Below are 26,689 nucleotides of genomic sequence, written 5' to 3'. Positions count from 1 at the left end.
CTCCCAGGCCTCGGGTAAACTGTGGTATTTACCACTATTAGGCAAATACTCAATGTTAAATAATGTTTATTCATTTCTTTAAATAAAAACACCCTCACATTTGCTTTATTGACTTACACAAAAAATGCCATAGTTTAAACAGCAGGAATAAGATACAAAGCAATTAACCCTGTCTATTCAGCAATCTTTGTGAAATGCAGGTGACGTCGTCTGTTTGACCAGCGGATTAGGTGAACTTTTATTTTCCTAAGGTGTATGCAGATGGCTTTGCATTTGTTTGCTTCCAAGCATGCCAGAGGGAATTTGAACAAAAGCACAAAGGTCAGTGTGACAGACCTCATCCTCTTTCAGGTTATTTGTCTTCCTTGTTCTGGCTCAGCCGCAGGACAATTCATTCCTCAAAGTCTGGGTGGGGATATTAATCATTGAACAACAAGCATGCATTTGAACCGAGTCTTTGATCTTCCTTGGTTGTGTCTGTCGGATCTAAGAGTACATTCACAGGATAACTTTTATTCTTTTTTTTAATTCAAGAAAAAAGGTCATTCGAAACCTGGCGCTCCTGTAATCATCCTGCGCATGTGTCCTAAAATAAAAAAAACAACAACAACAACAAAAAGGAAAAAAAAACCCTGACCTGATTAAGCTGCTCATATCCCATCCTCACTCTCTGCCCAACACTTACACCCTGTGTCTAGCGTATGAACTACAGCATCTTCTTCACCGGTCACACAAAACCACAGAAAAAACAGGACCTCTTTTGATTTTTTTATTATATCAAAATACAAAAATTTGAGAGGAAAATTTCATATGGGACTAAACGTTTGAAATGATATGGTGACATGAACACAACACTGCTTTCATATTCTCACAGACATGCCATAGATAGAGCATAGAGCATGTGCTAAGCCCATGCCTACGTCATGACGAGCCACCGGAAGTGAGCCTGTGCGTTTTCCCTATAAAGGCTTGAGATGGCAACGACTGCCGCTGTACATCCAAGGCCAGTTGGTAACGGCCCAGGGTGGTTTTTACATCATAGTTCATTCAGGTTTCAGTTTTACTCAATAAAGAAACAAGATCCATGGCAGTTGAACATGAAGAGTGAGTAAGACATGATCTGAGACGAATTCACTGGAGAGCAGTGGCAAATGAGAAAAAAATGTAATACAAATATTATACATAAGGCTTTGGTACAGCACCATACAGTATGAGTTAATTGCTCACAAAAAGTTAAGTGAAGCATAAATACCTGATGCGGTGACAGAAAAGAAAGACAAGTCTAAAAAACTGACCAAAAACAAAACAGAAACATCAGGTCATTGTTGTTGTTTTTTTTTTTTAAAAAGAGAAAAAGTAAAAAGAAAAACAAAAAAAAACAGACAAATGTTTTTGCTTTGAATTATTTACATATGAACATTATGGAGACAGATTATGCACATAAAAAAACAAAATAAAAACATATAATACAGCATGTAAACATGTGATGTACAGCACAGAGTTCAGTGGATGGAAGTGAAATGAAATGTAGTAAATTTTCTTCCTTTAATTAAGCACTACTTGGTTTGCTTGAGTATGAGCATTAGCTAAAACAGTCAACGATGTAGTGCTTATTGTAGCCTACGATAATAATACATTCTAGTTCTCAGTGCTGGTACACAAAAACAGAGAATATAGAAAATACTACATATTTCTATTTTCCGTCCAATAACAACCAGCTCGGATGTCCATGAATGATTGCTAAATAGGCGTTTTTGTATTGTCTCTACATGCAAGATTAATACAATTTAAAAAAAACGAAAGGAAAAAAACAAATCTCTTCTAAGTATCATCCTACCAGCACCTAGTGATGCACTAAAAGCTGTAAGCAGAAAAATTGAGAGAAAACAAACGAATCAAAAAACAAACAGAAATGAGCTAACAGTACATCCAAAGCAGCCCTCTTAAACACTGTACATGTTTCTGTTGAAGATGCGAGGAAAACAAAAGAGAGGGAAAAAAAGCCCGGAAGACAACATCCATTCTTAAAAACCCACGAGGAAGAGGATGTATGAGCTTTCCCGATTCCTTTCTACGAGGGGGATAATTACAAATGTGGACTGGTGACTACCCATGGCTATACTGTACAGTACTAGTAGCAATTCTACCTTGAAAAAAGGTGGCGGTGTGACATGAGACGGTAGCGCCCCTGCAGTCGTGTGCTTGAAAAACAGTGCTGTTAACCAAAGACCTACAGGAAGTGTGTAGAAAAGATCCCCTCGTGATCTGATGCTCTTAGATTCCTTCTCATGTGTCCTGTGGCGTGTACTAATCTAAATTAGGTTATGTTTCTCCTTTTAGGCTGGGTTAATAGTCTCAATATCAGCACAAACATCGTTTAGAGAGGGTACCTTGGAAGCACAGACAGACATTGCAAACACGCTATAGAAAACAAGTCGTCTTGAGTTCATCTGAATGTCACAAGTCTCTATTATTTGAGGTTACACTACTAGTTTCCAGTATTGTCTATCACTGTCTTCACACCATGATACCGTTAACGAAAAGGGCCTAGAGTGTCTAGTTGCTCAAAAACACCAGGGGCCGACGGAGTCGCTTGTGGAAACAGGGAACGGAAAAAAAATCTTCAGACCTCTATTCTACAGCACCACAAAGTTAAACATAGCACCAAGTCGTAATGTTCAAAGCAACTATGCCCTAACACACGTTTCGTCATCGAACTAATGTAAACACAATTTCCTCCACAGCACGTGTTTTACAGGACTCTAGCATGTCCTCGACTCTTAGAAAAAAACTTTATTTGCTTTGGACACGTGAAGGCGAAGAGATCTGGAGTGAATCTACAGGTGTGCTCGTGAACGGGCGAAATACAGGATTACTTTGTTCCAGAAATATTATAGTAGAGGGCAACACACTTCTGCTCCTAAAGCTTTTTCCAATGGGCATTCACGTACTATACATCAGAGAGAATACTAATCAACTTGTGCAGCCAGCGGGCTATGGCAATAACACACTGTACGGTACTAACATGAACCTTTCTTTTCTTCTCAGATAAAATAACGTCTGCTAAAGTATGACAAATTAGGCACCTTAAAATGTTTTAAAAACATTATCCACTTAAAGCCGTACTGTAAGCAAATACTTTTATATATAATCTAATTTCTTTTTCCGTGGGATCCTTTTCATACATCCTCATACAAGAACGTGTTCCTGTAAAACATGGTTTGCGTCATCTTTACAAATACAATACACACCATGTACAGTACATAACAAATATAGATTTTTTTTTCCTCGTATCTTACACGAAACCAATTTCTGGCGCTAGCCTTCAGGCAAGCGCCGCTTTCTCGCTCGTCAAAAGATTTCGGCGAGCAGACGTGGAGTCGAGTCATTCGCGCGGATTTTTTTTTTTAGCTGGAAACCTTTGAGTCGTTATTAGGAGAAGAACTGTTTGATATGTCTCGGTGACAATACGATGATAACTGCTTTTCCTCTTCTGCAGATCAAAGCGGGGACTTGGCTCAGAAACCGTGTGGGACTGCATACAGGAATTTGGACTTGATGCGCCAACTGGTCACCTCACCAATCTCAGCTACACTAGAAGCAATAATGACGGGTCATTCAATGTTCTGTGACATTGGGACATTCATTTCCTGTACAGCAAAACATACATTCAGTATCGGTTAGTGTCGAAAAATCAACAAACACACAGAGAAGTAGCTAGCAAGTAATCTACAGTTGGTAAAGATAAACAGTCAAGGTGGCCGTCGTTTGAATATTTCCCATTGCTTGTTAACAGCTTTAGAAACAATCACATTCTCCTCTAAGAGCTGCTGCTAAACATTAACATCCTCGCTGTACTGCTTGGTTATTTTTGCATCAAATCTTTTGCATGTACAGTGCAAAAATGTGTCGATTTATTTGCCTTTTCCCCCTCCTAATCTGACTGTGCGCATTTTTTTAAAAATTGTTTTTCATAGGTTTTAATCTGGTTCTATCCTATTATTTGGATATACACAGTTGAAGCACAAGCCCATGTTAAAAGAAAACAAAACAAGTGTTCATGCATCTTCCGTAGCGATTTCTCTCGTGAGTCCTTGGCAGAAAAAGTAAAACCACACACACATACGCTATCCGACTCCCTCACTCCTACAGTGAGAGAAGCGTGAGAAGGCGAAGAAAAAGGCAGTTTATGTTCGAAAAAATAAGCAAACACAACAGATAAATACAAGGCAAAAACAAAAAGGCACCTCGAGCTGTGCCGCGTTCCACAAATGATTTCCTTAATAATGAAATACATACAGTACAGTTCACAATTTGTCACCCCCGTCCCTCTGACCCTTCAAGTCCAACCTCCGCTGAGCATCTGAGTCCCAAGTTAGTTTGAGCGATCTCGTGAAGGTTATGATCTTTGTCTTAACGCAGCGCCGCAGTGCTGTAAACACACTTGAACCATCGCGCAGTAAAATGAAGACGCCTTCCTCTAATTGTTGGCATCGGGTCACAAATCAAAACAAACACAATATGCTAGCTTTTACTGGTAATAAAAAGCTTCTAAAGTAGATAAAGTTAGGCCATATTATCCGTTTGAGAGAATGAGAGTGGCGTGTGATATAAACCTTTTTATCCATATGTAAAAAGGTCAAGTACGTACAGTATACCACAAGAATTACAGCAAATCTGCGTTTACTCTGAGGTATATTTGTGGTAAGAACCCTGTGTTTAAATACTGAATCTATTTGTATTGTAGGAAAGGTAGACTCATGTCCCTGCCCGAGGACGCACCAGGCTTAACAGTACGCTGTATCACTGAAAAACCTAAAGATATGGACCCCTCAATGACCAGTGAGTGAAAAATCTTGAACGTGTTGTGACATACTCAACCAACACATTTTTTTATTACTGTAGGAGGAAGCTTAATTCCCTTGTTTTACTATTTATATACATTATATATTTTCAGAGCATTTTCAAGTGAAATTCCTCAAAGACAAGTTGCAGTGACAACCCGGAAAAGCCATTGTTCTTGTCTTCCAACCCCGGAGTATTCAGCTCAATGTTTCCCACTCCCCGAAACGCAGATTAACTTTTTAAGGATTATAAGAAAGGTATTCGTTTGATATTTGGGTAGAGCAGGACGTGCTGAGGTGGGATTTCTCAGGGGTGGTCAGTTTAGTCGAGTCCAATGGCTTGTTGGGCACACGGGTCAGCGTAGAGTCCCATAATTTGGGCCCTCTGAGTCTGCACTGGCCAGAATGCCTGTCTGGTCCTCCTCGAACTGCCTGCGGCGCAGGAAGGAGGTCAAATAGAGATAGGGGTTCTTCTTGTTTTGCTTTTTCCTCTTTCTCGGGAGGTTAAGATCCTCTCCCTCTTGGGGTGTCTGAGATTGCTGCTGGGTCTGAGAGAGAGACGCACCTGAAAGAGAGGCAAAGGACTCATACACAGGACGGCCGTTTGATCGGTAATCTTTTGTAGCTGCTCTCCGATCGTCAGACAAACCTGTTCTCCTTCCGGAGGTTGTGTTGTTATTGTTGTTGGCAGCCACTCCCTTGGCTTTAGTAATACAGTGTTGTAGCAGTGCTGGTAAGCTCTCAGACCCGGCAGTATCGCTAGACGCACCTAGAGGTTCCCTGAGAAGATGAAAGACACAGCACACATTGTTCTGGATTAATCCAACAGTCGTGTTCGGTCACGTCTCAGAGAGAACAGACAAAATGGCACTTTCATTTCTATTTCCAGAAGGTGCTATCATATGATTTGATGAGCTCTTGAACTTCTACTGAGAGCCCTTTCACTAAGATGATGAATTTCCACTTTCTATCTGCGGTGATGGATGAGAAAAGTTAGATACAAAGAAAGAAAGAGAACGAAAAAGAGAAAGAAAGAATAGTTGACTTAAGGTGGCAGTGGAGTTGGTGAATTATTGGCTATACATTTGTTTTTCTTAAACAATCATTATGTTAAAGACCCACTCTGGGATTTATAATTAAAGTGTATTTGTTCTCAAATTCAATTCATTCAATCAGTTCATTTTCTTCTGATTTTGGTGGAATAACACGCTTTAAAATCTGGGATTTCATCGAGTCTTAGAGACAAAACTATAAAAGAAACGTGCTAAGTTTACAGCAAGCTTTCGCTTTAACATTTGGGTCTTTAAATAGTGACTGCTTCAGAAATGCGAGCAATATTGGCCTCTTTGCTGTATAAAACTCATAAAATGAAAATAATTTCTGGAACTTGACAGTTCCTGTACCAATGAAGTCGTCTAAAAAAATTGTACAAAATTCTCTATTAGCGCTATTTTTACTAGACCGTAGGTTCAGGGGTCGGCAACCTCTGACCGTCACCTGCGTCAGCACACAATCTCGTTTTCAAGTAGTGGCCCGTGAGACGGACAATGGTTCAGAAAATACAAACTACCAATCAAAATTTGGGGTCACTTTTTCAAACGTGTTCAGCTGTGGGCTGAAGAAATGTGTGCCTTAAATATAATGTGTAAGTGGCGGTTGCCCTGTTGCTAAACGTTACTAATAAAAGGGCTTCTTGTTATCTTGTTTTGGTGAATCAGCAAAAGACTTGCTGACATGGTAATGTGACTTTACAAGCACCATACAGTTCATGCTGAGAGGTCTTTAGGCTGCCATACAATCCTCCCCTGTCCCTCAGATATCTTCAAGTGCATGACACAGAAATGCTGATTTAGTAAGTGCAAATTGGGCTTAAATTGAAAGAAATTAATGGGTAAAATTACAGAAAAAGGTCTGGTAGCTCATTTCCCTGGAATTATAAAATGTAATGTAATAAAGTTTTTTTCTGTTAATTCACAGAAATTTCTATCCTGTAGCAAGAGTACTGACAGGGACTAGAAAGAGACAGGATATTTCTCCCATACTGGCTTCACTTCATTGGCTCCCTGTTAAACCCAGAATCAAATTTAAAATAATTTTCATCACATACAACGTCTTGAATAATCAGGCCCAATCTTATCTTAAAGACCTTATGGTACCATTTCACCCGAATGCAGCACTGTGTTCTCCCACTGCTGGATTATTTGTGAGTATTTAAACACAGAATGGGGAGCAGAGCTTTCCGCTTCAAGGCCCTCTTCTGTGGAACCAGCTCGACTTAAAACATTTCTTTTTGATAAAAATTATAGTTACGGTTCGATCACATGACCCCAAATCCTTCTTTAGTTATGCTGCAATAGGTCTAGGTTGCTGAGGGCTTCCCATGATGCACTGACTGTTACTTCTCACTCACCCTTTTTTTCACTCACTATATGTTTATACACCACTCTGCATTAGTTATTATTAATCTATTTTTAATATTATTCCACATCATGTCTTTGTCCTGTCTTCCTCCCCCCACCCCGTCAGATGGCCGTCTTTCCCTGAGCCTGCCTCTACTGGATGCTTCTTCCTGTTGAAAGGGAGTTTTCCCTGATGTTGCAATTTGGGGCTATATAAATAAAAGTGAATTGAGTTTTCTCTGTTATTTAAATGTTTATTTATTCCTTAGTTGCTTTAGTACAGTATGAATGGACATAGGAAGATCTTTGTCAATAGGAAAAGCCAGTTAGAAGTTCAAAATCTATACACTCCTTTACATTCTCAAGAGGGCCAAATTGGAGTCTTTAACGGGCCGATTCTGGCCCCCAGTCCTTATGCTTGACACCCCTGTTTTCAACTCAAAGTCAGAGAAGATGATTACATAAAAGAGGCTTTAATTAATTCCTTTAACACTTGCCTCTGTCCACACTAACTGTTGCTTACTTAATTACTGGGAAAATTTCTGTATTTTACTTATTAGTCAGCTGCATCGCAGCTATGGCTATAATTTTGCAACCCAAACTGTGCATATAATATTATAAAATTGTAGATGAGGTCAAACTTATCATCATAAAAAAAGGTTGCCAACCCCTGCAGTCCATTTATGTACTCTGCATTTCTCTGATTGCTCTGCATCCTAACATGAAAGTTCTGCACATTTCAAAAAACCAGAAAACAGAAAACACACAGGAAGGTGTTCCTGAAACCTTGAGAACTATTTTCATTTCATGAGTGATGCATGCGAAGTTGAATGAAAATAATTAATTAATCAGCACAAAGTAATCACATCACGTTAAGGTATCCTCACTTCCAGTGGTCTGCTTAGAAGCAGTTTTACCTCGTACTGGAATACGCTTGTTGTACTTTTGTTGTCCATCTCTCTCATAGAAAGATGCAATAAAGTTAAATAAAAAAAAGTCCAATAACCTCACAAAAAGTTAAGCTTGTGTTCACGAGGCTCACTGTTGGCTCTTTGCCTTTCAAAGAACTGAATGCAAACAGCGTCGAACCTGACTTAATGCTTTCATTAAGTCAGGTTGTCGCGCCAAACATGTATTGTTTCAAAAGGCATGGGAACACAAAGCTTTAGAGATGCTGTCCATCATTTGTCACTGTGGAGAGAAAGATTGAGAGCCATTAGCAGAGAGGGGGAGACAAATCGGAGAATTGCAACAGTCCTGGACAGTTAGAGAACATTTCCATTATCATCACATAAACTGTGTGCCGAGGCAACAGTGTTAAAATATTGCTCATTTCCATAGACATAAACACTATACAGCACACTTTCAGAAACATGAACACTGCGTACAGAGGCTTCACCATGCTGACGGGAGGAGATGGCAGGTAGAGGAAATGGCCGTTAAAGAACAAGTCACATGACAGGAAGAGGAAATGGCCATTAAAAACAGTCACATGACAGAAAAAACGAAAGCACTCAGGACAACAAATGTGACAAAGAATTTAGTTTGAGAATTGTTGTTATTTGTTTGGTTGTAGAGAGAAGTTTAGAGAATGCATGCATGGCATTTTGCACATGGAACAAAACTTTAAAGGGGAATACTCCAGTCTATCATTCATGTGCGTCCTCTATTGATTCAAGGCTTTTTCTTTTTTTTTTTAGTGCAGGGAAACATGTCTGCGTTCAAACAATGAAAAGGACAAAATCAAATGCTTCTCCACAATCCAAAACCACTCCTCCTGCTTGCTCACAAGCCTAATTACTGTAGCCTACACCACAGCAGGCTTACTCTGCCTTGAAACTGTATTGACAAATGTGTCCTGCAGTCATTATTACCATTAGTTGCACTTCACTTGAATCCAGCACAGAGGCACAACCCAAAGCGATTCCCCTTTAAAGGAGAGAGTGATTAGAGCCCTCCCCCTGCTGACCCCTCCCCTCTCAGACATGGGTCCGACCCTTACCTATTGCGGCGTAGGGGACCGGGTCACAACAACGCTGCCCAGATAGCTGAGATCAATCAAAAACAAATCAGGTAAGACCCTTACCCTCTAAAAAGCAGCAGCCCTATAAGCTACTTTCCCTTAAAGGCCAGTGATAGTGCAGGAGCGAGTCTCTGCTGCATGGCTTTAGCTACCATGTGATTGTAGCTTCTAGGGTAGTGAGGTGGGTGTGAGGGGCCACAGGAGTGTGTGCAGTAAAGAAACTCTACGGGGTGTAGATGTGTTTAAATGTGGGTGTAAAGCATAACATTTCCTCCTTTATGTAGTAAATGTGCTCAGCCACTGATCTACCAATACTACGAGAAAAAAAATCTATTGTTCTATTTAAGCGGGTTAGTCGGTTTTTATCCTTACGGATGCCACTTTCTAATAATGCAGCCATTATATGTTATATGCCTTATAACTTGACACTAATTATTTTTGAATATATTAATTTAATGGTTAATAAATCACTCTGCAATACATCGGATTAAAGTGAACTATTTTGCCAAGTCATCTTCCTCAAAACACTTCGTTTGCCTCTTTAGCGCTCCAATTTTGGACCTTCTAGAAAAGTGGGAGTCCCAGGATATATTTAACATCTTACTTTTTATGATCAAGTGACAGACACAGAGCCTTCTATTTATGACTTTACTATTATAAATACAACTCATCCAACTGTATAACTATAGACCAGATGGTTTGTTATCCATCCTTATAAAGTATTGATAAGTTGAGATTATGGCTTCATTATTTGTTTATAAATTGTTTACTAATTCTTTTTAAAACAATCTTATTAGTTTATGAGCAAGAAGCGAAAGTTAATGAATAACATAACACAATGAGTATGTGTCAACTACTAAATGTGTACAAACTACCAACTGCTTTGTTTTACACTTTCTTTCCATCGCTAAGCTACAATATAGACTTTTACAATTTCAATCTTCTTCAACAAAGAAGAAAAGTGTTCTGCTACAAGCGGCTATAAGCTACTAGCTCTAATATTGGTTGAGTTATGAATAAGTAAGCAATTTATTATCCATGAATAAATAGTCTGGAAGGTGACAGAATAATGGTATAAATAATAAATGTAATTGTTCATTAAATGTACAGTAAATTGTTGAGGTTAAACCTATAAACACTAGTTTCATAAACCGACCCGATTTAATATAATTTATACTCAGTTTTTAAAATACTTTAACTCAAAGATTTTAGATTCAACATGGGAAACAGAAAAAATGGCTTTTAAAGTTGATTTAAGTTTGAATTATGATCAATATTTCATCGATTCTATTGATTACGAGCCATCAGTACTATATACAAAAATACATGATCTTAAAATCACACTGAGCTTTCACATGCTATTCAATGTTAATGTTTAGATCATTTTTAATGAACTGAGACAATGTGTGCTAAATGCAATTACATGCCTTCTGCATATTAAAGTACAATATGCATCTTAATTACTTCTTAATGGAAACATCAAAGTGATACTGAGGATATTTAGCGAGCAGACGAAAAGTCTCCTCCTTAAAAAATGTGTGACTATTCTCTACTGCAATGGATCACCTACCCTGAGGCTGATATCTGGAGCTGGGAGGGCTCTGAGGGTAGCATCTCCTCCTCTGTCCTTCTCTGGGATGGCCTCTGCCCGAAAACATCCCTGCCCTCCGGAGGGGGAGAGGGGGATTGGGAGGGGTAACTGGCTGCAGTGGAGGCATAGGACATGTGGGCGTGGTAACTGGGGCTGGGTTGCTTGGCGCCCTGGCTCTGAGTAGGAGAGGCGGTCAGGGAGGACCTCCGAGAGAAACTGACAGTAGCCGAGGGCTGCAGGGTGATCTCAGGCATCTCCAGAGACCGAGAGGTGCGGAGGATGCTGGGGCGCGGAGGAGGCCTTACAAGAATATCTGGGGAACCCGGCTGGGTGCTAAGTGGGCTCTGGGAGAGTGGAGAGAGGCGGGAGGGTTGGAGTACTAGTGGGGGTAGGCTGGGGTCTGCCCGGCGCCCCGCCCTCGGGCTGAGCCAGGACTGAGGGCTACTACTGGGGGCTGTGCTTGGGCTCCCTGCACGGACTGCCGGGTCAGGGTAAGGCAACACTGGTACACCCACACCGTGGGCCGTGTGTCTGAGCTGGCCGAGACTCTGGGCCTGTTGCATAGCTAAACGCCTAACCGGAGGCCCTGGGGGCCTGTCTCTGCCTGGGGGAGCCACAGGAACCTCCAGCTGCAGGAGTCCGGGGCTTATTGGATCCTTTAGGTGTGGGAGGTGCAGGCGACTGGGAGGGAGAGAGTGAGGAGGATATGGGGGTGGGTCAGGGAGGTCCTGGGGGTGATGTAACGGATGGTGAGGTGGATATATGAACCGTGGACCTTCTAGACCCAGGAAGGGTAACTCATGAGGCTGCCAGCTTTCAGGTGAGCGAGAAGGAGGGCTGTGTGTGTGAGACAGAGAATGGCCAGAGGCAGTGTACTGATGGTGCTCCATCTCTCCACTCTCCTCGGGGATGGAGGGGTAACCAAAGGGCCCCTCGGCGGTGCCTGGGGGTGAGGATAGAGCGGAGCTACGTGGGCTGATGTCAGGCATGTAGAATGGTGGTGGAATCCCTGATTCAGCGCGGCTGCCTAGATACCCATAGAATGGGCCTTGGGGAAAGCCCCTGTAGCGGGAGGCCGGGGCCTGCCCTGAGGCGTGAAGTGCACTGCCCTCTGCAAAGCTCATACCTTCCATGGGCCTGTGTAGGCGGGGGCTGTAGGTGGGGGGCTGCGTTGACTCCAGGCTCGAGGACGTTGGGGAGAGCTGGGGCCGCAGCGTGGGCATGATGGGCGGCAGAGGCCCTGGGTCAAAATCATTCTCCTCATCGGACTGCCGGAACTCAGGGTACATGTCAGACTCCTCTGCGAAGGGGAAGCCCTGGATGCGGCGGGGAGGTGGGCTGGTCTCCATGACGAAGCGGCCATCGGGGCCACGGCTTATCAGCTCAATAGGCGTGGTGACCTCTGCCTCATGTTTGGACACACTGTATTTCTTGCTGGCTATGGCACGCTTGGTTTTCTTGTAGAAGGAGAGCTCTTTTTCTTTTTCTCTCTGAGGACTCGGGAGCTTCCTGACATACAGGCCCGGACCGTGGGAACCCTCCGACGAAAGAGAACGGGGCCGAGATGGAGGGGAGCTCTCTGGACTTATCTTCCCCGATGATAACCTGATAAAAAAAATAAAAATGCAGACACAGAACGCCGGCTTAATTTAACACATAACAGATGAAGCGGATAGTGGTAGGAGTATTTTAAAACAAATCCCCAAAAATCTCTGATACTTGAAATAAACTGATATGATTGCGGTTTGTAAACAGATGACACAGTAGAAAGCCAAAGCGCTCGATCAAGGCAGCCATAATGAACTTCATTACGGTATAATGGCCAGTTTATGGCGGCAGCAGACTCCTGATAGGGGCTGCAGCTAATGAACCAAAGAGTGACGGGATGAGAGAAAAGCCAACAACGCAACCATGACAACCGTATCACAGATCTACTGAGTCTACATCTTCTTGAGCAGACGTGAGACCAATTTCCATATGCTGCACCAAATGGTGATGTGTGGAAAGCAGATGACATCTAACCAGGCCTCATTTGCCCACACCAGGAGCAGCATACTCGACACTTACTGTACTGGGTCACTGAATGCATCGGGTAGACATCAATTAGAATGTGAGTGCATATACACAGTACTGTACTGTACATGCAGCTGAGCTAGTGCAATTTAATCCCTGTATGGTGCATGGAAGTCTGTGCATGCAAATAGTAGGCACCCCTACAACTACAAATAATCACTGTGAGCTAATCATTTCTATGCAATGCATTAACCATGCAGCCAAGCCAGTGCAGTGCAGCACACTCTGTATTTTGGTGCAGGCAGGCACTCACAGGGGGCTGGCCGGCGGGGGCAAGAAACTGCTCCTGGCAGGCTCGTCCCAGCAGGGCTCTACCCCTGGCAAGGGGGTGAGAGGAGGCCTGCGATGGGAAACAAACGACACGGGCCTGGTTCATCTTTAACTATGCTACTTGCTGGAAGGACTAAGTGTAAACTCCCTGAGCAGCCTGGACCATTTCATGAAAAAATAGAAAGAAGTAATCTGATACTGATGTTTTAGGTTTTAAAGTCACAAGCAAACATACATTTACTCTGCAATGGGATTTACACAGATTAGAGTCAGAAAGGAGCTTCTTTTGAGATTGAAATGCAGTCATACATGTACACAAGATATACAGACAGACAGGTACACACGTGTAGCTGATACTGTACAAAGAAACAGCATCATTAAACACTGAGAATCATGCAGAAAGCAGACAGTGTTAAAGAATACAGATGGATCAAAAATCAATACACATACTGCAGCTTGAGCACTCTGGGTAATGTGCTTAAAATGCAGACTTTGCTGCTTTGAACTCTCCTTAATTTTTCCCGTGATCCGCTAGAGGTTGCTACTGTTCATGTTCTTTTACACCTACCAAGAAGCCCAATCATGTCATCAATGGGGTTTTTTTTTGGTTCATTTTCAAGACTTTCCTCAGATATACCATGTTAGATACTGACTTGTTGTTTAAAAGCACTGGAGAAAACATGCTGAGGGTAAAAATCAATTCTTCCCAGTAGGCTCCAAAAGGTATTTTCAGGTGACAGGTCAGAACTGAGTGTTATTTAATGTTAACGTGTATGACTTGTCACAGCATGCAAGGGTACAGATAGTTATAACAGGTGTAAGAGAGGACGAACAGTAGTGGCGACCTCTAGCAGACAGGAGAGGCTCTGGGGTAGCTTTACTTACGGCGACTCAATGCTTTTCCTGAAGTGTGTCACCGACAAGGGAGGATCTGAGAGGACAAACACATTTAAGTTTAGGATTTTCTCTAATGAACACCACAGGTAAAAGTCAGTCACAGGGATGAATTATGAGACAATGAGCTTCTGGGCGCAGACGATAAAGGACCCCCGCCCAGCAAAACAAAAAGCAAGACAGACTGAAAAAGACCAAAAACAACTGCAAACAATTTACTTCTTAGCTACTCTTTGTTGTCATTTTTTATCTCTTTGTGCTTGCTTTGTGTTTTTCTTTGTGCCTCTGAGCCCATTGATAAACCCATCCATGGTCAAACATGAACTTTTACCTAATCTATGTAAATTTAAGTGAAAGAGGAGACTAACCTGGTTTGCGCTTGAGTTTGCGACGGTGTTGCTTGTTGACAAAGCAAGCTGCTAGAGTGCTGAACAGTACCGCCGCTGCCAGAAAACAGATAGTTGCCACGACTCCTGCCACCACAGGTCGCGCCAAACCCTCATCGGGCAACTCTGGAGCAGGGAAGGGATCTGAGAGCATAAAAGGAGATATGGAGTAACAACTTAAAAATAGATTATTCATAAGGGCCGAGCACAAAGACACTCACCTGTGCTAGAAACTCCCACAACATTGCTGCTCTCGCTGATCAGGTCATCCATAACGGCCATTACTCGAAATTCATACCAGGACTCCTGTCAGAGAGATGCAGAGATGCGCTGCAATGCAGGGTATTGTGCTCAGACTATAAGGCATTGTCTTGCTGCACATGATATATTGAAAGCAGCTTCTTATTTATAACTGTTTGCATACCAAAGAGGAGCTACTTTTCCTTAATTGGATTGACAAAAAAGTACTACTTTTCTACTCCTTAGGATTCAACGTTACACAGCTAAATTTCCATATACTGACCTGAACAAGGTCTCTGGCTATGAGCTCGGTCTCAGTTGAAGGGATTAAGTCATCCAGAACCTCCCACCTCTCCCCAAGGCGAAACTCCATGATATAACGGTCGATGGGCGAGGAGTGGTTGGCTGGAGGGAGCCACGTGAGGAGGACACCGTGCTGCGTGCGATTGGCTGTGAGGCACCGTGGTGGAGTAAGAAGCACCAGTGGTTCTGGGGTACCCAGAGGAGAGCCTGTGAACCAACCATGCATTATGAAAATGTATTCAATGGGGGAAAAAAATCAAACAAACAAAAAAAGTTACAGGGTGTTGCTCGTGCGATCGCATTTTTTTTTTTAAAGAGTTAGATAGGGTCCAGATAAAAACTCTGGATGGGCTCCATTCAGGGACCTCCATCAATGGAGCATCAGAGTACACTTTGGATGTAACGATTACCAAGAAATCAGAAATAGCAACACAAAGAGCATTGACTTTTCTTACATTTCTTAGGTTAATCAAAGCTGATTGGTTAACTCAAAATATTTCATTATAGGTCGTGGAGAAATGTATTAAACAGCAGAAGCCTACTGGTTTCCATCTGAGAGTGTGAATTAGGTCAGAACTTTGCAGACCTCATTTAACATTTGCTAAATGAAGGAAAACAGTTGGCAATGTGAGGCCGAATCAGGGCTCACGAGGCAAAAAGTACCCCCACCATCTGGGCCGGATTATCCAATGGGCATTATGTGCACATACCCAGGGGTATGTGCACATAATGTGAAAATAAATTAGAAGTATTTAGCTGAAGTGTATTTTATTTATGTTAGTTCTTTTTTAACTTGTAGTTCTAAATTGGAAGATTATTGTGATATTGAAATATAAAAATAAAATTACGTTCTATTATTTTTTCATCGCTCAAAATAAGCGTCACACTCGCTGAAGCCGGTGTACCCGCCGAAACGCCGTGCATTTATCGAGACTTTCAACCCCAGGTAGGCCAATTATGGCTCTTTGGATCCACATTATGTCAGCAGCTATTCTCCGTGAACTATGGTAAAAACAAACACCGCTCACGCCTCACAGATGACAGCTTACAGTCCTGCGTAAAGATGAAAGTGACTTTGTAAAGCCCCGATTTGCACAGAAGCAGAAGTCCCATTGTAAACATACTATGGCAGACCCGACGATGTTTCCATGAACACGCTCTTTAGCATCTCTTTATTGACCACTTTTCACACACGGTTGCTGTACGCATACAGCCGGCTGTAGCTTTGCAGCTCACAGCCCGACACACACCAACACAACAGCAGAGAGAGCACAGATGTTAAGGCGCCTCCCCTGCAGCGGCGCTGCAGACCACGCCCCGCCACACACATTAACCAGGTAAAATACATATTTAGGCAGAATTTTGCAAATATCTATTTTTCATTTTTCAGCAGCATAGTGCTTTTTTTCCAAATATTTTTTAAAAGTCAGGTCAAGGCTCCAAAAGCCCAAAGGCGATATAACAGTTTTTGTTTGCTACATGGATCCTTTTAGTTCAGCTGGGTGTCTCTCCTTTTGTTATATTTCTTTAAGAGTTCAAAATGTGTTAACAGAGGTGTGGACTCGAGTCACATGACTTGGACTCGAGTCAGACTCGAGTCATTAATTTTATGACTTTAGACTTGACTTGAAAAAATGTTGTAAGACTTGTGACTTGACTTGGACTTTTACACCAATGACTTGGGACTTGAATTGGACTTGAACCGGTTTACTTGAAAAGACTTGATATTTTACCCCAAATATAAAATTTAACATGCATATTATATAGAGATTGAAAATGTGACGTCATTCACGGGTAGAACCGCAAAGGATTCTGGGAACTCGTGGCAAGCGGTACTAGCGCACGCAGGCTTTCAATTGAAATCAGTCACACAGCGATAAAAAGAAACACAAAAATGTCAAGAAGCTGTTGTATTATTAACTGCAATAGCCGGTCGCATGACAGCCACGGGAAGCCGACGGGTAAAGAGATCGGTTGTTATCGGATTACGTCGTTGAAGAGAAATTGTTCGAGCCATGTTTCCGAAGTAACAAAGACGCGACGGATGGCCTGGATCGCAGCCATTCAAAGATCAAATATAACGTCCCAGAACCCTCCAGCTCACAGGTTAGTCTGCTCCAAGCATTTACACAAAGGTCAGTCTGCTGTTGTAGTTAATGCGTCATTTTTCATAACATAATTAGTGATATAGGTTACAAGCAAGTCTGGCGCTGAACAGAAATTGTCGCGCTATGCTCCTTTGTTTATTGTGCATAAATAGTGAATTGTCCTGACACAATATTGCGTTTCGCTTCTGTTATTATGGTACATTAACAAAAACATATACTTTTATTCACAGGATAAAACAGGTTTTTTGTATCACTAATTGCCCAGTACGATTACAGCATACAATATTGTTGTCACTGCTACATTTCTGTGATGGGTACCAGAAATTATTTCCACTACTAATTAATTATTGTTGAGCTCAAAGGTTATATTAATAAACGGTTAACGAATGTGTATTTATGACGACGATTTGTGAGACTGGTAAACTTATGATACGTACGATGGTCTTTCGTTCTACACGGTGCATTTCAAGGTCCTGCACCCATCCGTCGGTAAACTGTACCTGGGCTTGTTGCAGTGACCGGAAGTTACTAAACTTCATGAGTGTGTGCACTCACTCCAAGAACCATATGATTATAAATATGCATATAAATATGCTAAGATGAGATAGCTGACTTCATCTAACTAGCAAATGTTGTCCAGGCTACGTTGGTGATACAGTTTTTTTTTAATATGTATGATATTTTTGTCATGCGATTTTAAAGCTGGTCCTACAACCGCATCCAAGAATAACATGCAGCTTATCTCAGAACTGTCGGTGAAAATTATTCTTGGAGCTAGGTTTAATTGAGCTGCATTTTAAAGAGGTGCAATTTCACAATTTGTGTATATTTTCTAAGTTCACTATTTTGTCATGTGTTGAGAAAAACACAGATTAAAAAATTACATGGTCTAATATTTACATTTAGCATAACTGCAACATTATTTTTTCGTTGTTTTTTTTTAAAGACTCGAAAGGACTTGAAATTCAAAGTTTCAGACTTGTGAGTTGACTCGGACTTTTACACCAGTGACTTGAGACTCGACTCTGACTTGCCTGACATTACTTGAGACTTGACTTGAGACTTGAGGATAAAGACTTGAGACTTACTTGAGACTTGCAAAACAATGACTTGGTCCCACCTCTGTGTGTTAATAACATAAATAAAATGTAATTTTCTCTGTAGCACTTCATGGATTTCATAAGCAACACACCTTAGTTGTACACACAAAGCATAAAGGTAAAAAACAATATATACAGTGTTATCTTCATTTTAGATTTCAAAAAGCATTTGTGGCTCCCAGTGTTTTCTTTTGCTTGGAAACCAAATCCCAATGGCTCTTTGGGTGTTAAGGTTGCAGACCGCTGGCTTAAACGAATAAATAGAAACAATTCCCTTAGAGTAATACTGTAGTCTTGTTATAATTTAACACTTTACTGCTTAGAAACTGATCACTTAATAAGGTAATATTGAAAAACACAACAAAACAAAGCAAAAACACTATATTTCAAGTCAAGATCCTCTTCAAACTAGCCCCATGTAGCTGAATTCACAAGCAGGCTGCTCCTTAGGCAAACATTTATTACACAAGATCAAAAATGCCTCTGGCTGACATCTATCAAAGGCTTTACCACCTGCGGCTTTTCTTCCATTTCCTGTCTGGCCATTCAAAGTGTCTGAAGGATCTCATGTTTAACATTATTAATTAACATCCATATTAGCTGTTTCCAGACTGTAATGACTATTACAGTCTGGAAATCTTCCTAAAAAACTTTGTGACACCAATTTGTTAACAGTTTAAATGTAAACAACACAAGTGTGTCTCTATCTTTCTTGTAACTTCCATTATTTCTGAATTAGATGATACGGATAAACTTACGGGTTCAATATACATTTCATTTCTACAATAAAACATACAAAGAGTCTCACTAAGTAACTATTGCATTTTGTACTGCAGAGTGTTTCTAATATAACATTAAAAGTAACTAAAATGCAGATTAGTGGGCAGTCATCATGTCCAACAACCTCTACCAACAAGGTAGCCTGCATTACATAATAAAGTAAGCTTAAGAACTGTAAAGTAGGGCTTAAATAAACCTACACAGCCACTGTGGCTGCATTTCTTCATTTAATTTGTTGCTCTGAGCTTTTGAAGGTGATGGAGATGAGCACATACAAACATACAAAATCACATTGGACTGTATCTCATCTGGAAATCTGAATACAGCATTCACATTTAAACAATAAAACTAAGCATAGGACAGGATGAGTTTAACCATCACTAGAGGGCAGTATATTCCACACTGTGTCTGGTTATAGTCTAAAATTAGAAATAGTGTCTCAGTGCAACTCAGCGGGTTGATTCTGAAGTCAAAAAGCAGCAAACATGGCTGGAACATCCTTTGATTAGCAGTACCCACCTGCAGTGGTGACTGTCACAACTTCACTGAATGGGCCCGTGCCCAGTTTGTTTTGAGCCAACACACTGAACTGGTACTCTGTCCCAGCCTCCAGCCCTGGCACCACCAACCAGGTCTGAGCACCAGAAACTGGCATCGAATGCCAGTCATGAGGACCGAAGTCTATTTTCTTTGACCTACGGACAGAGAAATAAAGCAGACAAAGAGAAACTTATGAAGGAGAAAATCTATAATGATTAATTAACTATAAACAGTCACATGACAAGCTGCATCTAATTTAAAGGCGACGCACCAAACAGAGTAACTTTTATAACGTTTTAGAGACTCGGATCAATCTAACATGCTTACGATTTATGAAACCTCCAGGCTCGACTCTTTGAAACACTGTAACGCGTAGGAGAAAAACTTTGGGAGAGGCAGCCTTTAATTTCAAGCTCTGAGCTGTTAGAACAGCCTGCCAGAGAAGTGGAGAGCAGCTGAAACAGTTCACATCATCAGCCCCATGAGGTGTAAGCAACTTTTCCTATTCCATAAATATATATGCCTGGTCTAGTTCAGTCAAAAAATGAGAATTTAATCTAATAATGCACAGAACAGTTCCTGATATGCATCGTTTTAAGGAAAACCTAAATATAAACTGGAAACCTGAATTTTTTCCTTTTTATAATAGTGTGAGATACATAATATTTGGATTTCCAGAGTCTTGGAAACTGGGGGAAAATTTTAAAATAAAAATGTAAAGAACATCAGATAAACATAAATTTGCCTTTTTTCTTAGACTCTTTTCCAAAAAAGTCTTAATATTTTTCCTGTTAGACTAAAAAAAACTATAAATGTCCTCTTTGTGCATAAAAAGATAAATATTATGTTAATTAAAGATACATTAATACATACTTTGTGTATTTCTCTATCATGTAAGTCTTGTGTAAGTCACAGCTATTTTATTGTGTTTTATTGTATTCATTGTGTCCACAATACTGCACTCCACTCAGCCATAATGTGTTTTGCTCGACATTAAAAAATGTGCTCAGTATGTAATTACAGTATCGCTTACAGAGGCACAACTGCAGACTGTGACTCACATATTCATGTCTGTGATGTCCTTGTCTTCATGTTTACAGTCAACAAATGTCTTTCCTGATACACCAGGATAAATGATTTGCACACAGGGAAAAATATTCTAAATTTTTGTGATGCCATCTGGTGTTCCTGCAGTGACACTCCATTAAGTTCTCAGTGCACACCATGAATTATGCACATCTATATCTATATACACTAAATACCTCAAGTCAAAAAAATCCCGCTGTGAGCGTCTGACTGAATTTGCGAAGAAGAGCTCCGACTAATCCGGACGTACGCGTCTACCTCCAGCTACCATCTGTTTCTGCATCTATGCAGACTGCTGGCATTGATTTAAAGTAAAGTGAGAGTACTCACACTGGACCATACCACACAGAGAATGTCTGTTCGAAGCCGCCATCATAACCTGGTTCCCAGGACACATTAGCAGAGGTTGTTAAGGGCAGTACATGGATATTGCCAGGAGCGTGTGGGCTGGTGCCTGAGTGATTTACAGAGACAGAGACAGAGTGGGAATAAATTCATAATGCACACATACTAATTTACTTATAATATAACATCTTACACCCACACATCACTTAATATCACTTGCAGTGATTAAGCTATAGAAATTCTGTAAATACTAATACTGTTTTGACATTTTATACATATAACTGTCTGTTCCTGAATTACTATGATTTGTGTTTTAGTCGAATAATGTAAATGACGCAAATTATTTATGCTATTTATGCTATTTTCACCCTCCAAATGTTGCTGTGTCATGCATCTGCCAGCTCTATGCAAATCATGTGATGCTGGCTGAGGTGGTGACCAGCGTAAGGTCAGGCAATTCAAGTGCAGCAGTGCTATCTGCAGCTCATCTCATCCCACCAAACAGGCCTAGCAGCTGTGCAGTGTGGCCTGAAGCCAGTTAGTTCTCACTGGGATAAAAGGGAGACCTGTGGGTGGTCGGAGGAGCACAGCTGTCTGCACCACCCTGCCACACCTGCCAGCTTAGTGCTGGTCACATGGAGGCGAGCTGAACGTTGCCAGCTGTGCAACACTGTGATGAATCCTTGGAAAATAGGCCAATGGACCATGGTGTCAGTCTTACTGATCTGCTCGCTTTCACCAGAGGAGAGTTCACAGAATTTATGATTTACCTGTACAGCTCTCACATCTGTTTTTAAAAAATATTAAACATTTCTTTGATAAACTACATTAATATTTTGATTTTTTTTTTAAATTTTTTATTAAACATTTTAGCTAGTTTTGAATTTGATGGCAGCAATACATCTAAAAAAAGAGATGAGCTGAGATGGGGGCAACACATAGCTAGGAAACAGCTTAGACATGTTTTGAAGGTTGCTAATGGTTGGGTATAAAAGAGCATCTTAGAGAGTATAATATCATCAATAAACTCAGAGAATCTGGAGAAATCTCTGTGTGCAAGGCCAAAAATCTATATTGGATGCCCAATCAGACAGCAGTATATTACAAACAGGCATGATTCTGTCATGGAAATCACTGTGTGGGCTCAGAAATCACTCTTTGTGAGCACATTACCATCCATGTATGCAGATAAGAGCTCTATCATTCAGAGAGGAATCCACATGTGAACGTGATGCAGAAATGTCGCTGTCTTCTTTGGGACAAAGCTCATTTAAAATGAACTGAGGCAAAGTGGAAAACTGTTCAGATGACTTAAAATGTGAAATTCTTGTCAGAAAACATGGGAATTGCATCTTTCAGACTAAAGAGGAGATGAACCATCAGCTTGCACACACAGGTTTAAGGACATTTGCTTTTTCCAGTGAAGGTCTTGCATATTTCAGTAAAAGAAAACTAAACCAATTACTACATCTATTAGAACAGCATGACTTCATATATTCATGAGTAAATCATTACATTTTTAATATGATAAAAAAGACCCAGGACTGTTGAGCAGCTAGAATCTGATATCAGACAAGAATGGGACAACATTCCTCCCCAAAAACGTTCAACAGCTGCTCTCCTTAATGCTGGGAAGTTTATGGAGCATTGTTAAATGAAGGGCTGATGCTACACAGCGGAAAACAGCTAAACTGTTTTAAGATATGTCGCTGCCATCAAAGTCAATATACATTTTTTATTCAAATGGTACATTTTCTCAGTTTAAACATTTAAATGTGTTTTTAATGTAATATTGTGAATAAAATATGGCCTTTATCAGATTTACGAATCATTGCATTGTTTTTGTTTACATTTTTTACAGCATTTTTTTTTTTATTGGGGTGATAGCATTAGAAAAGCTGAGCGGCCATCTTTGTCCCAGTGCCTCCTATCTATCTCTGCAGAAAATAATTTTTAACAATCATTATTTCATTTCATAATTTTATTTAAAAATGTAAACTTTTATGTTTTGATATTTTCTATATAAACTTTTATATATTATATTATTCATTACACACAGGATCTTGTGAATGATCATCATCTGTATAGTCAGCAGTCTTCCTCGTGACTGTGATTGTGTGCATGAACTAGAGAGAGATGTATTTATGGTGTCTGCTCAAATTTTAAATTAAATGATACTAGATTTGAGATTAAGGTGCAATCAACACAAATGAAACCAAAAAAAAGTTTGAAATATTTCACTTTCAATGAAAGACAATAAGTTGTAACTAAGAAACTGTAAGTTCACCTTTTTGAATTTGATTTATGATAAACTGAACTTCTAACCAACAGTAGGTTTTCAAAGTCTAGACAAGAATCTGAAATTTAATTGCAAATCATCATAACTTCATTTGCCATATTAGTTATATATCGATGAAGCTACAGTATGCAGCCCACTTAAATGGCTGGGATTCCAGACATAAGGAAATTGTGACATCTTAAGTAAGTAAAAGGCATTGTCAGTGTTGCGAAATCAATTTGGATCAAAGAATACAACAAAAGGTACTTAAAGGTAAAATTGTTGAGATCAGTTTGAATGCTGCAACTTGATCGCAGAATACAAATAAAATAAGAAGATCCACAATGTAAGACTGGCTCTACCAATGCACATGAAGGCTTTCAGCAGCCTGTTTCAAACTTAATAACCCTGTTTGCCTTTGTCAACACTTCAGTCAGTCAATTCAAAGAGTAAAAAAGATGCCCTTGGTTCAATGACTAGACAGACAAAGGCTGCAGTGACAGTGTTTCAGCACATTGTACTTACACATTCAGGCTTTAAATTAACTGTATAAAGCCACTGCAGATAAGATTAGATTAAATTTTAATGATGGCCAAAGGGAAATTGGGTAAAGGCAAAGAGTTTGAGGGATGAGGGTGACATCTTCTTCATGCAAATCCCACAGCAAAGTGAACTCAACATAAGTAAGAAAGGTCAGTGGCTGAGGAAACTGAGAAAGCTGAGAGCGCTGTGCAGACTGTTTGTACCGATGACTAGGATACGCGTGCTGGCAGTGATGCTTGTGACCACATTTGTGGCTACACACTCCCATTCTCCATGGTCTTCTTTGCTGAGGGACACAAACTGTAAGCTGCCACTGGGTAGGATGTTGTGCTTACTCCTGCTTGGCTTCCCCACCTTCAATTGACATGAAAATTACAGTGGTACAATTAAACACAGCAAAAATGTCAAGAAGTTATAGGTGAAAACAAGCACATATTTTCAAGAGAATTTCGATGGCGTGTGTTTAGCTGTTTGGCACCTTTCTCCAGGTGATAGATGGTATATCAGGGTCTCCAGAAGCAGCACAGGGGATTACTAGCTCTCTCCCAGCCTCTTGACGGTACTCCCCCCCAGGCCTCACATTAAAGTAAGGGGGATCCTTGAGAAATCAAATCATAAACACTTACAAGTAAGTGTGCACAAGTTATAAAAGAGAGACTATATAGAACTTAAACAGTGATCTACCTTTAGCACCAAAGTGGCAGGGGGGGACATGCCCATGGTACCCAGGGCGTTGTAAGGCACACAGGTGTAGGTGCCCAGGGAGTCTTCTGTGGCCTCCGCCACCCGGATACTTCCGTCTGGCATCAGGCTCCAACCGGGGTACTATAAGACAAGGGGGCATCTGAAATGCTTGATTTTAGGGGTTTTCCTGAACTCTCAGGGTCCCATTTAATGTTTTTGAACTGCACGAGAAAACAAAGATCCCCAAAGATTCTTTAAATCAGATGAATGGAAGTTAATGTTTATTTAATACAGACCTGCCCTCAACACTGGCAGCATTTTAGATAAAAGAAAAACAGAGCAAAGATAGAGAGCTCTGTGCACAAAGATGCTATATCCAGGTGGCACTTTGAAATGATAAAAAAATCATTTATGTACGCAGCTGCTGTACTGTGTATGCAAAAAAAAATCTTTACTTGTTAATTTATGCACCAACTGGCCACTTCATTAGTTACACTTGTTCAGCTGCTTGTTTGAGCAAGTAGAGCAAGCTTGTTCAGCAGAGCCCGACCGATATATTGGCGTGGAGAATATATCGGTCGATACTAGCTATATGCCGATGAATTCGCATCTGCATTTATAATGGCCGATATATGAAAATTTAAAAAGTAAAAGGTGGAAAAAACAAGCTTCAACCTTGTTATGAGTGTTTTTGTTGCAACGTTTGTCCAATATCGGCATCACTATCATCTTAACAATCTTATATCAGTCGGGTTCTACTAATATGGCAATGACATGGGAGCAACCCGGTCAGTTTAGGCATGTAGTCATAGTCGTGATGACCTGCTGAAGTCCCAAACAAGCACCAGAAAACGGAGAAGAATGACAATCTAAGAGACTTAGAAAGTGGCTTGCTTGCTGGTCTGAGACAGTCTGGACTGAGTATTTTAGATGCTGTGGATCTACTTGGTGTTTTCTTGGCACATTTTTGGCCCCCTAATAGCAACTGAGCACCATTTAAATACCACGGCTTAGCTGAGTACTGCTGCTGACCTTGTCCATCCCTTTATGACCTGTATTATGATGACCAGCGGGATAATGCACCATCTCACAAAGCTCAAATAATAACAAGCTAGTTTCTTTCACGCGACACGGAGTTTGTTCTAATCAAATGGCTTCAACAGTCACGGGATCTCTGTCCAGTGTGTATGTGCACTGTGTGATGCTATCAGGTCAAAATGGACCAAAATCTTTGAGCAATGATTAAAAAGGCAGAAGGGGGTTCAAACCAGTAATACCAAGATGTAACCAATAAAGTAGCCAGTGAAGGGACACTGCAAGTAAGTAAAAACTAGCAACTAAAAATCCCATTTAAGCTAAACTACAGAAATATTATCAGCAAATGTACAAAAATGTTCAAATCAAAAATGCCCCGGTGAGTGACATTAGTAGATTGTTAATACTGCTGCTAATTTTATTATTATTATTGTTAGATTTGTCAGCGTGTACTGAGATAATGTTGAGAAACACAAGACAGAAGAACACATCTGCTACAAATATTTGTACTTTTCGCCTCATTGGGCTTCCAACAACTTACTCAAAGGAAACCATTTGTGAACCTTAAAAAGGGAAATGAGAGACATCGGAAACATGGCGAGATCCTAAATTAGACCCAAAATACAAACAACATCTGCTTTTTCAATAACGTCTCATATTATTCTTTGCTTCTATGAACGTCTCGATGCATGCTCAATAATCCACGTATGGAAATCTCGCACAGTTGAATTTGTTGGATGCAGTGTTTTCACTGGGAGACGTGTTTCATCACTCATCCAAGTGACTTTTTCAGCCTCTTTTCAGTGGGAGAAATGCTTCATCGCTCATCAAAGAGACTAGAAAAAGTCACTTTGATGAGCGATGAAACATTGCTCCCACTGAAAACACGGCAAACCCAATGAACAGAATCAACTTTCAACGTTTTAATGAATGTTCCAGTTCTGAAAAGTGAGCAGTTCTTAAGTAACAGTTCATGTGTCAGATATGAGGAAGCAGAAGTATAAAGCAGTAGTTTAATGGACCCCAAATGTGTATACAAGTACAGTATGTGACTAAATGCTCACAGTCACTTAACTATTGGCAAGAAACATAAGCAATAGTTGTGTCTTTTTGAATGCTTGTTTCCCAAAAGAAAACCAATTCGTAATTTAAAAAATCCACAGAGGG

The 26,689-nt window shown here is 40.6% G+C and overlaps 1 protein-coding gene across 2 annotated transcripts in view; it reads right to left on the bottom strand.

Annotated features, from left to right (window-relative positions):
• Positions 1-5,200: 5,200 nt before the first annotated feature.
• The window catches only part of igsf9ba (immunoglobulin superfamily, member 9Ba), a 71,995-nt gene continuing 50,506 nt past the window's right edge, over positions 5,201-26,689 (bottom strand). The window contains exons 9-21 of one of the 2 annotated variants that reach the window (XM_085370767.1): positions 24,488-24,628; positions 24,282-24,401; positions 24,007-24,157; positions 20,968-21,091; positions 19,531-19,706; positions 15,004-15,230; positions 14,702-14,786; positions 14,463-14,624; positions 14,086-14,131; positions 13,184-13,270; positions 10,837-12,462; positions 5,494-5,624; positions 5,201-5,409 (exon numbers count right to left, since the gene is read on the bottom strand). In XM_085370767.1, the coding sequence (XP_085226893.1) occupies positions 5,201-5,409; positions 5,494-5,624; positions 10,837-12,462; positions 13,184-13,270; positions 14,086-14,131; positions 14,463-14,624; positions 14,702-14,786; positions 15,004-15,230; positions 19,531-19,706; positions 20,968-21,091; positions 24,007-24,157; positions 24,282-24,401; positions 24,488-24,628 (3,285 nt within the window). The remainder of the gene's footprint in view (positions 5,410-5,493; positions 5,625-10,836; positions 12,463-13,183; positions 13,271-14,085; positions 14,132-14,462; positions 14,625-14,701; positions 14,787-15,003; positions 15,231-19,530; positions 19,707-20,967; positions 21,092-24,006; positions 24,158-24,281; positions 24,402-24,487; positions 24,629-26,689) is intronic. The other variant, XM_085370768.1, reaches the window with a different exon arrangement.

This window comes from Diplotaxodon limnothrissa, linkage group LG14 (assembly GCF_057381915.1).
Source record: "Diplotaxodon limnothrissa isolate DT_005_m linkage group LG14, D_limnothrissa_male_GT1.1, whole genome shotgun sequence".
NCBI lineage: Eukaryota > Metazoa > Chordata > Actinopteri > Cichliformes > Cichlidae > Diplotaxodon > Diplotaxodon limnothrissa.
The sequence above is the reverse complement of the archived record's forward strand: the minus strand, read 5'-3'. Positions and strand labels throughout refer to the sequence as shown.